At 41.7% G+C, this 12417-nt stretch overlaps 1 protein-coding gene across 1 annotated transcript in view; it reads left to right on the top strand.

The window, feature by feature from the left end:
• The window catches only part of NBAS (NBAS subunit of NRZ tethering complex), a 678694-nt gene that overhangs the window by 601577 nt on the left and 64700 nt on the right, over positions 1-12417 (top strand). The window contains 1 exon segment of the mRNA XM_044291127.1: positions 8164-8308. Within this exon segment, the coding sequence (XP_044147062.1) occupies positions 8164-8308 (145 nt within the window).

Below are 12417 nucleotides of genomic sequence, written 5' to 3' on the forward strand. Positions count from 1 at the left end.
GAAAAATATAAAATTGTACCAAAATGTGATTACAATTATGAGATAATAAACCTAAACTCAAAAATATATTCCCCCATCCCTCTTATTGAATACTTGGACAAACCACCTCCCAGGCCCTTAGTTCTGGTGATTTTAATAAATTGTGCCTTTAGAAACAATTTATATATATTTGCAATCTTCAGTCTTTGTTCTAAATTCTTATTTAAAAAAGAAGCATCTATCTCTAACAGTGATTTATCCTTCAAACTAGAAAGTGCCGATCACAACTGAAAGTATATAAACTACGATAAATTATCCACCCTGTGTGCTAAATCCCCAAACTGCAATATCTCTATATTCTTCACCGCCTGTGTACCATATAAAATCCTATTCTTTTGCCAAAACTGCTCCTCAGCTATACCGCCTAAAACCTGTAAATGAGAATTATGCCAAAGAGGAGTAAATTGAAGCAGCCCTTTTACCCCCAACCATAATCTAATAGTTCCCCAAGTCTTAGATAATTTTGTGGCCTTTCTATAGTCCTGCTCCCGATTGATTACTTGTCCAGATTCTAGAAGAGTAAATATTATTATATGAGGATCTCCTCACCAAAGTCGAAAGGAATGCACTTTTCTGCCATTAATGACACAACCATAGCTGGCCGGCAATGAAGTATCCCTTGAAGTAGGGGAGATTCAAAACCCCCTGCTCCAGTGGTTTATGCAAATATTCCAATTTGAGCCTTACTCGCTTCCTTCCCCACAATAAGTCATTAATAATTCTCTCCATAAGTTAAAAAAATATGTCCTCTATCCATATGGGTGAACTCCTAAGAATATAAAGGAATTGGGGTAGAATCACCATCTTAACCAGGGATACTCAATCAGCTGTAGATAAAGGAAGTCGCAGCCATATCCCAATTTTTTACCTTAATTTCATTATCAGTGGAATCAAGTTAAGCTGTAAAAAATCTTCAATCTTAGGGGATATGGTCATCCCCAAATAATGAAAGGTGTCAGAAACATTCAGTCAGCAAAGCCTCATTGGAGCGTACAAAGTCCAATGGCATAAGCATTTCTATCTAAACCAGAAACCCAGCCGAATTAGTTAATCATTTGGATGAGTCTTGGGAGAGTTGTTTCTGTATAATCTATAAAAAATAAGACATTGTCCGCGTATAGGGAAATACAATCTTCCATCCCTAATAATCCAAACCCTTTATTTTATCATTCTAACAGCTAAAGCCAGAGGCTCGATATAAATATCAAATAACAATGGAGATAGTGGGCAACCTTGCCGAATACCCCTATTCAAATCGAAGCTAGGTGTCAAGATCCCATTAACATTCAGCCTTGCCGAAGGAGATCTATACAATAATTTAATCATATCAATAAATCTATCTCCGAAACCCATCCTAGCCAAAACCTTCCAGAGGAATCTCCACTCCACCCTGTCAAAGGCCTTAGAGGCATCTAATGACAAGATGGAGCGAGAGACCCCCCGGGAGACTGAATGTTTGTAAACAGCTGATGGAGATTATGACGAGTACCCTTATTTGGAATAAAATCATTCTGGTCTGGGTGAATAATAGAGAGAATTACCTTAGAAAGCCTTGTAGCCAGAATTCTTGAGAGAAGCGTCAAATCCGTATTTAATAATGATATGGGTTTGTATGATCCCAAATCTGAGAGATCCTTACCTTTTTTCGGAATTAATATTATTACAGCTTCTGCTTTATATAAATCTGAAAAATGATCCAAAAAGGTTAATGATCCATTAGTTAAACAAACATGGTCTATAGTAGGATTGATGACACAAATAAAATCCCCAATAACTAATGAAGGACATTCAGGCCATTGATCCCTAAAAGATAGCAGGGAATTAATCACAGAAAAGGAAAATGGAGATGGAATATAAACAAAATCTAAAGTACATCATTTTCCTGCAAGTTTACAATATAGGAAAACAAATCTCCCCTTCTCATCAACAGAGGATGCCTCGCAGATTAAATCGCCCTATGAATAACGGCTGTCTCTCCTCTAGAATGACTAGTAAAGGTGGAGTGATACGTCTGCGCAGCCAATCCCCTAGCGATTCGCAGGGAGGTATCCTTAGAAAGATGAGTCTCCACCAAACAAACAATCGCTGGTAGATGTCTCCGCACAAGATCAAACTCCGCTTGTCTCTTTAGTCTATCCCCCAACCCCCGAACAGTCCAAGTAAAAATTCTGATTGACATTAAATCAAAAAATAAAACTCCCTAGAGATTTTTAACAGACCCTTTTTTTTCCCCCTATCCTACGAGATGCATCACAACCCACCCTTAACCCCCCAATCCAGTTGATCCTCCACCTTCTGTAACAGATCTCTTAAATATGACCATCCCTCCCCCTCTCACTACTGCCCGGCCCCACCATTACTAGTAAACAGCAAAAGGGAAAATACAAAACTTAATCAAATATTAATCCGGCTTAATAAATTTTTTTAACAGCTTAGTCAGATATTATTCCGATTAAGCCAATCCATAGCCATGTCCGACGTATCAAAAAAATGAGTTCCATCCTTAAAGATGATCCGAAGTTTAACTGGATAAACAAGTGAGTACTTGATGTCCTTTTCTTGTAAGCGCTTTTTAACCACAATTTTAAGAACGTCTTCTTTCTTGGATCTCCTTCGAAAAGTCTGGAAAAAAAGTCAATCTATTCCCATCATATACAACAAGAGGACACTCCCTCGCCCTTCTTAATACCATATCTCTGTCCCGAGAGATCAATATCTTAGCAGAAAGTGTCTGTGGCTGTCTCCCAGGGATTGATTTACCTCCTGGGACCCGATGAGCCCTTTCTACTAAAATCAATGGGGGAAAATGTTATTTTCCAAAATCAGCTTTTGTAGAAATTGAGTACGATTCTTATCCTCACCCCTCTCGGGTAACCCCAACATTCTCACTTTGCATCTCCTTGAACTGTCCTCCAGGTCCAGCACTTTTTTTTCTAAGGGTATTAAGATCCTTCTTTAAGTTCGAAATCTCAGTTTTTGTTTTTTTAATTTCACTCTGTATTGCACCCATGGAATTCTCCACAGTATTAACTCTGTCTCGAATCCTATATACGTCCTCTCTGATCAGGACTTCATCATTCTGAATTGATCCAAGCTGGATTGAAATGTCCTGTATTAGGCTCCATTCACACATCCTCAAACGGGTCTGCATCTATTCCGCAATTTTGCGGAACGGGTGAGGACCCATTTATTCTCTATGAGGACAGAAAAGATGTGGACAGCACACAGTGTGCTGTCCGCATCCGCATTTCCGTGCCGCGTCCCCGAACTTCCGGGCCGCTGCTCCGCGAAAAATAGAACATGTCCTATTCTTGTCCGCAATTGCGGACAAGAATAGGCATTTCTATGGGGGTGCCGGCCGGGTGTATTGCGGATCAGCAATACACTACGGATGTGTGAATGGACCCTTAGATCCCTATTTTGCTTTACTGCCAGCAATATTTCTTTTAGCGGGGAGGAATTAGCATTAGATAATTCTTCTTCCTCCACTCTCTCTATAACCTGGGATTGAGCAAATTGTTTTATTACGTCCCCCTCCGTACCTCAAAATTATCATTTGTTTTGGAGCTAATGCTAAAGCTAATTAAACAGCCAAGACAACACAGGAGTAGCTTAGGGACAACTCTGTGAATGTCCTTGAGTGGCCTAGCCAGAGCCCTGTTTTGAACCCTATCGAATATGTCTGGCGAAACCTGGCTCTGTCTTTAAAGGAAGAGGAATGCAATCTCCACCAGACGCCATTATAGTGGGACTGGTGAGCATTCAAGTACCGTACGACAAAGCTAGAGCCAGAGAGCTCCATCAGGTTGTTCGAGGCCAGAACTGCCTGCCGGATCTCTTACTGCCTATGTGAAACTAGCCTAATCTAAACTCAAAAAGTTAGGCTCTTGTATGTATCTAACTACCTCTTACATACCAGAGCTGGACTTTTTGAGTTAAGCTTAGGCTAGTTTCACCTATGAAGTAAGAGATCCGTAAGAGCACAGCCTGCCAGCGCTCTCTTGATCCGGCATTGCCGGAGGGTACCTGAATGCTCGCCAGCCCCAATAACTATAATGTAGTCTGGCAGAGACCCGGCAAATATACAGAGAACAGTCTGCCGTATCTTTTACCGCATATGTGAAACTAGCCTTAGACTTCAGATATCACAGCACAGAATACTAAATGACAAACCGGCCTCTGCTACATCCGTGCTTACTTTATAATACGAGTAGCTATTACAATGACATCATATAGAATATTTTAGCGCACACATGCCATCTATTTTGTTCTCTCCGTTTTTCCGCTGTTTAGATTGTCCTTTTCAGCCTGATGAGAAAGCTAAATATTGATTTAAAGCCTTGTCAGTGTGCGGGGCAAACATTGTGAACTATATCAGAGTGAAGACTGATTGAATTTAGCAGGAGGTGGAAAATATCACACAGGGTGCATTTAGATCTATAGATATATTTAGATCTTTAGATATATCTACATCACCACTTATACCGTCAACTAAGTCCAAATTTCAGTTTATCATGGATCTGTAAAAGAAGCCTTGGTTTTAAAGGGGTCTCCAGGTGATTACATGGGTGGGCTCACTCTTGGGCATCCTGCAGTGAGCTGTTGTTAGGATGGGAATCTCTTTATAATTACAGATTTTTAATTAAATTGAAAAAGTATTCCCAACTCGCACATTGATGGCATAATCTCTGGAACGCATTCATCTCTTCAGTGAAGAGAGGGCAGCTGAGCATGTGTTCACTGCTATGGGAGTTCCAAAAATAGTCGAGTGCTGGCTCGTCTTTTCCGGCAGTTCCATAGAGGTGGACGGAGAGGTGCGCATGCGTCCGCAGTGTCTTCCTCATTCACCGCTACGCTCGGCTGTATTTGGAACTCTCATATCAGTGAATGGAGAGCACACCACGCATGCGCTGTGTGCTGTTCTTTATTTCGGGAAGCGTTTTCTCAAGATAGGTGCAGGTACCACCTCTGGAACCTGCTCCTATCTAACCTTGAGGGCATATCCTAGTAATACAGTATCTCACAAAAGTGAGTACACCCCCTCATATTTTTGTAAATATTTTATTATATCTTTTCATGGGGCATTACTGAAGATATGGCACTTTGATACAATGTAAAGTAGTCAGTGTACAACTTGTATAACAGTGTAAATTTGGTGTGCCCTCAAAATAACTCGCCACACGGCCATTAATGTCTAAACCGCTGGCAACAAAAGTGAGTACACCCCTAAGTGAAAATGGCCAAATTGTGCCCAATTATCCATTTTCCCTTCCCGCTGTCATGTGACTTGTTAGTGTTACAAGGTCTCAGGTGTGAATGGGGAGCAGGTATGTTAAATTTTGTGTTATCGCTCTCACACGCTCTAATACTGGTCATTAGAAGTTCAACATGGCACCTAATGGCAAAGAACTCTGAGGATCTGAAAAAATGAATGAACATCTTAAGTTCACTTTCAGCCATCATCTGACAGCTATGTATCGTCCTTATCTCTGAACTCTTGACAGCTCAAAAACACTCATCAGTAAGATAAGAATGGAGCTGTAATGAGTGTTTATGAGCTGTCAGGAATCAGAGATAAGACTTCATATGAGCTGTCAGCTGAGTTCCCTCACAGGACACCGGGCAAACAGACAGCTTGCTAGTAGAGAATCTCAAGGCTGAGAATTAGGGCTAAGGATTTTTAATATAAGACCAGCTGAAAAAATAATTTTTGGCTCAAAATGAGTCCGATGCAATAATGAAAATGAGGATATTAGACTTATATTAGGTATTAGACTTTACAGTAAGTAACAGGGATCTCAAGAGAGAGCTCCCCCTCCTATTAAGGAGGTTCAGCTCTGAACCCCGACATATCCCCATTTTCACCCAGGCTGCCCCCCTGGTATGAGCATTTTATGCTCTGATGCTCTCCCTTGTCCTGCGCTGTATAGGCCTGTTTGTTTGAATTTTTTACACTGCTAGGTGGAGACCTCCGCCTAGCAATGTTGATGGGCGGCATCACCGTCTCTGATGGGTGGGCTTTAGCTCTGCCCTCGCCGTTTTACAAGCTAGGGCAGCACTAAATCCCGCCCATTAGTGCAGGTGATGTCGCTGTGCTCACTGCTAGGCAGAAGCCTCCGTCTAGCTTTATCCATGGAGAGCCTAGTACGTCACCGGATCTCCCCAAAAAAAACCTTGTCCTGCATAATTCAGCGCAGGGCAAAGGAAAGCATCAGAGCATATGAGGGGGCTGCCTGGGTGAAAATGTGGATATGTCCGGGTCCAGCTTTGAACCCAAAGAACCCCTTTAACTCTTCATGCCTAAATGAGCTGAACATGTAACCCCTCACATACTCTCGTAATTTCTTTTTAATGTTTCTTCAAACTTTACTTTGGAACCCATATGTACATGTCTGATTTTGCCCTGGCGATACCCATGCGATCATTACAGTGAATGTGTTTGTCAATGTCTGCTGCCCATGATTTTTAAAATGGGTCGAGAAGTGGTTAAAAATGTAAACCTCTTTAATGGAACTGATTTTCAATACCAGACAGGAGTGTCGCTGCTTTAGGGCATTTTTGAATCAGACAGCCACCTTTTATGGAAGTTTTTGTCCCCCTACACCACTAATAAACTCCTCCGTGCTACCAGTGTATTAGGTGTTTGCCTGCTCTTAGTGACCCAATGTGCCCACCTTACAAACCATTCTGCATCCAATACCCGGAATTCTTGATAACATACCCATGAGTTGGTCCATGTCTATAGTAACACAATAATCTGCAACTGCAATGTCCAGGTCTCTGACAAGTTGCAGCTTAGTGCCCAGGCCAACGCTAGTAAGGCAGAGCAGATGCCAGGGCCCACTGGGCATAGAGAGGTCCATTATGATCTGGGTAAAAATCCTTCTTTTCAAATCAACAAGGGGCCCACTGTAACTTTCCTGCTTGTCCTGACAGTGCCCCCGTACCTTGTCAGCTATGTTAAGGTGCCCCCATACACAGCTGCATGCATTGGGTGCCATACGACCCAAGAGGACCAGGATCAAAATGGCTACGATGACTGTGTATCCCCTGCCCAACACGATGCTTAAGGCCACTTTCACATCAGCGTTTTGGCATTCAAGTTTTAAGATCCGGAAGAGGATCTGAAAGCCGGGCCGAAATGTTTCTGTTTAGGGCCAGTGTTTTGTGAATGGGGTATGCTCCTTTCAGAATGCATCAGTTCTGGCAGCATTCCGCTTTGTGACCGGATACAAAGACACTGCAAGCGGCGGATTTGTGTCCCATCATGGAAATGGAACAAACCGGATCCGTCACTAAAAACAATGTAAGTCAGTGGTGCCGGATCTGTTTTTTAGTGATGAATCCGGTTTGTTCCATTTCGATTTAGCACAGTCAGATCCTAGCGGAACGGATGCATCCTGATGTGTTAAATCAAATGGAACCGTTTTGGTCCGGTTTTGAGATCCTCTGCCAGATCTCAAAACCGGAAACCAAAGCACAGATGTGAAAGTGGCCTAAAGAGGTTGTCCCATGAGAAATATTCAACATTTTTCAAACCAGCACCTGGATTGGAATACTTGTGTAATTGCTTGTAATTAAAAATGTAGCCTAGTCACTGAAATCTATCTGTATAGCGCCATCTGCTGTTCTTTTTCTTATTTCTTCATCCAGCTCACTGAGATGGCCGCACATGCTCAGTTTCATCTTTTAACTGACTGCTGAGCTGTGATAGGGAGAGAGCGGCAGCAGTAAGGTGGGCCCCCTGAGCTGCAGCAGAAAGGGCACACCCCTTGAGCTTTCAGCTTGATATCAATCTAGCACAGTACTGAATGTCGAGATCTCTGGACCCATGTGAGGTACATGGCTGGTTCTAGATTTGTTAGAAAGAGACTGTCATGTACTTTATGATGTCTGATTCAAATTTTATATATTAATCATGGGATAGCCCCTTTAATTGCCTACATGCAAATTCAGAGTGGGGGCATCCTTCATGAATATTCATAAGAAGCCGCTTTGATACGCAGATATAACACAGGACGGCTGTGGTCGCCCATCAAATGTGTTTTAATACTGTATATCTTGCAGATTTAAGAATTTACCATAAGTTTGCTCCTCCAATGATATCTCCACCCTTTCTCTTAGTGCATCTCAAGAAGATAACCCATGGGTAAAACTGGTGAAAGCGATGCTCTCCAGCTGTGGAGCCGAGAAACGAGAGGGGATGTCCTCTGAAGTCCTAAAACTGTGCCGATCCTTCTACAAGTCTAGACATGCATTTTCTGTAGAGGTAAGAAAGTTCCAAGGGGCCTACTGTATATTTCCACAGATTGAGGAAGTATAATTGCTGCTTGCTCCTGGTTAATTTAAGATATTGCTGTGTAAAGGTTATCTACATCCTAGGTCCCCCAGGTGGTACATTTCCTATGGATTACGCACACTGGGCTAACATTTTTCTTCCTTTGGAAGCACTATTTTTTGGAGGTATAGTTTTGGGGTTTCTTTGGTGGCTTTTGTTTGACCAGGGAGTACTTGGCTTGGAAACATTGAGAGACACTGATCTAGACCAGAACTTCTTAGTCGTCTATTACTTCACCAGCCAGAACATGGTGATTCCTGAGCTACACCACTTGCCATGAACCATGCCAAGTGTATAAAACGTACCTCAGTTTATCTTACAGTTTGTTTTCTTATGTTGACAAACCAGAGATTAGTGCAACCATAGAAAGTCCTGTGCGTTATATGATCACCTTTGTGAAAATATGGGGGTGTCACACTGGTAAAACTAGATTGATGCTGTACATTGGTAACTTGAGCCTTGTTTATTTCAAGTCATGGAAACGCCCTCTCTGCTGGTTATTGTTTTTATCCAATCACTTTGCCAATTACACATTACAACCTTTTTTTTATTATGAGAGGGACCAAAATACTGCACAGTGGTACGTATGTCATATTTTTTTCATATCGGCAAATGTGATCAAAACCCCCTACCTAAAGAAAGCAAAAACATGTGATGGCATCCTTAACTTTTTAGAATAAGATAATATTCTTTTGACTAATGAATGAACCCTACATAAGAAATACCATATCACTAACATTTAAAAAGTAAAAATCAAGGCATCAACACTTGGCCCTCAAATTCTGATAAAGGAAGGCGTCAGCGGCATCATTTGCTGAATAAGGCAAGAACAATTCATATGATTGACCAGCTGTCCACTTTTAGAGGCCATGTAGCCTCAGCCTTTTCTGTAAAGCTGCAGTTGTAGACCATCCACTTCCAGGTTTGATGTTCTGCTGCATGTTCTCAGATGATGTTCTGCATATCACTATTGGAATACATTGTTTTTTTCCTGACCTTCCTGTCAGCTTGAACCTCACATTCTCCTTTCATTCAATTCACATTGTAACATAGTTTAAGGCCGAAAAAAGACATCTTTCCATCCAGTTCGGCCTGTTATCCTGCAAGTTGATCCAGAGGAAGGCAACAAAAAAACAACTGTGAGGTAGAAGCCAATTTTCCCCACTCAGAATAACTCAATGGATCACTTACCTGTCTCTAGTAGCTATAGCCAGTAATATTATTACACTCCAGAAATACATCCAGGCCCCTCTTGAATTCCTTTATTGTACTCACCATCACCACCTCCTCAGGCAGAGAGTTCCATAGTCTCACTGCTCTTACTGTAAAGAATCCTCTTCTATGCTTGTGTAAAAACCTTCTTTCCTCCAGACGCAGAGGATGTCCCCTCGTCACAGTCACAGTCCTGGGGATAAATAAATGATTGGATAGATCTCTGTACTGACCCCTGATATATTTATACATAGTTATTAGATCTCCCCTCAGTTGTCTTTTTTTTTCTAAAGTGAATAACCCTAATTTTGATAATCTTTCTGGGACCTGTAGTCCCCCCTATTCTAGTTATTACTTTAGTTGCCCTCCTCTGGACCTTCTCCAGCTCTGCTATGTCTGCCTTGTTCACAGGAGCCCAGAACTGTACACAATACTCCATGTGTGGTCTGACTAGTGATTTGTAAAGTGGCAGGACTATGTTCTCATCACGGGCATCTATGTCCCTTTTGATGCAACCCATTATCTTATTGGCCTTGGCAGCAGCTGCCTGACACTGGTTTCTACAGCTTAGTTTGCTGTTCACTAAAATTCCTAGATCCTTTTTGATGTTAATGTTGCCCGGTGTTTTACTATTTAGTATGTACGATGACTTGCATTATTCCTTCCCATGTGCATAACCTTACATTTGTCGGTGTTAAATCTCATCTACCACTTCTCTGCTCAAGCCTCCAATCTATCTAGATCCCTCTGTAGTAGTATACTGTCCTCTTCTGTGTCAATTACTTTACACAGTTTAGTGTAATCTGCAAAATATATTTTACTGTGCAAGCCTCTACAAGATCATTAATAAATATATTGAAGGGTATAGGGCCCAATACTGACCCCTGTGGTACCCCACTAGTGACAGTGACCCAATCTGAGTGTGTACCATTAATAACCACCCTCTGTTTTCTATTACTGAGCCAGTTACTTACCCACAAAGAAAAAGGGGGTCAGTCAGCACATCCCAAAGCGCAGGGGCACGTTGCTATGGCTGAGAACAAGACTGTTAAACAAAACATGCAATGCAACAGCTCACTGCAAACCAAATAAAGTACAAAATTGCATCATAATTGCAAATGCTATACTAATAAGTTAGAGATGCTTGGCAAATCGTTTTGTACAAAATTATTTGAGCCCGTCTGCCGCACATCAAGGCGATCTCTAGTTAGACTGGTTCCTAACACAAAATTTTACCTGTTATGTGCCATGACGGCTATCATATAATTCAGAAAGTGCAGGTTCCACATGCATGCTGGATCCGCCTGAATTTCTGTCATTTTTGGTGCCAAAATGGCCTCCATTATATCCACGGAAAGCAGTTACCAGCATGCATGCCGGGCCCACTCCACACCACCCCTGGCGCCAAAAGGTCACTAGAGACTGCAATGAGAGTCCACACACTATCTCTCTCCTGGTGCCAGATGGCTTCAGTGAGTGAGGGGGAGCAGGCCAAGCTATATACTAACACTAATTAAAATCAGCCAATGGGGCAGACGAGCTGGTTAGGAGTGCACGACTGAGGAGGCAGCCACACCTCCAGCACAAGCTACAAAGAAAAAGGGGGTCAGTCAGCACATCCCAAAGCGCAGGGGCACGTTGCTATGGCTGAGAACAAGACTGTTAAACAAAACATGCAATGCAACAGCTCACTGCAAACCAAATAAAGTACAAAATTGCATCATAATTGCAAATACTATACTAATAAGTTAGAGATGCTTGGCAAATCGTTTTGTACAAAATTATTTGAGCCCGTCTGCCGCACGTCAAGGGGATCTCTAGTTAGACGGGTTCCTAACACTAAATTTTACCTGTTATGTGCCATGACTGCTATCATATAATTCAGAAAGTGCAGGTTCCACATGCATGCTGGATCCGCCTGAATTTCTGTCATTTTTGGTGCCAAAATGGCCTCCATTATATCCACGGAAAGCAGTTACCAGCATGCATGCCGGGCCCACTCCACACCAGACATTACTTACCCACATACAGACATTTTCTCCCAGTCCGAGCATTCTCATTTTATATACTAACCTTTCATGCGGTACAGTGTCAATTGCTTTGGAGAAGTCCAGATATACGACATCCATTGATTCACCGCTGAAGTTACTTCCTCATAGAAACTGATTAAATTAGGTTGACATGACTGATCCCTCATGAAGCCATGCTGATATGGCGTTATTCGCTTATTTTCATTGAGGTACTCCAAGACAGTATCACTTAGGAAACCTGCAAACAGTTTACCCACGACAGATGTTAAACTTTCCGGCCTATAGTTTCTGGGCTCTGTTTTTGGACCCTTTTTAAATATTGACACCACATTTGCTATGCACCAATCCTGTGGAACACTCCCTCTCAGTATAGAGTCCTTAAATATCAGAAATAAGGGTCTGGCTATAAGATTACTTAATTCTCTTAGGATATGGGGGTGTATGCCATCTGGTCCTGGCGATTTGTCTATTTTTAATGGGGAATTTACTTTTACATTCTGCATTTCATCTGACAGTTTATTTTACTCCATGAATACAGTGGAGAAAAAAATATTTAATAGCTTTGCTTTCTCCTCATCGCTCTCTGCAACTCCCCCCTCAGTACCCTGGAGAGGGCCGACACCTTAAGATTTATACTTTTTACCATTTATATAATTGAAGAACATTTTAGAGTTAGTTTTTGCTCTCTTTGCCAATTAATCTCTTGGTCTGTAGTTTGGCTGCTTTTTTTTTTTTATTTTTTTTTTACATAGTCTATTTTTTTCCTTATTTTAGTGCTTCCTCACTACCCTCCTGTTT

Source organism: Bufo gargarizans, chromosome 4 (assembly GCF_014858855.1).
Source record: "Bufo gargarizans isolate SCDJY-AF-19 chromosome 4, ASM1485885v1, whole genome shotgun sequence".
NCBI lineage: Eukaryota > Metazoa > Chordata > Amphibia > Anura > Bufonidae > Bufo > Bufo gargarizans.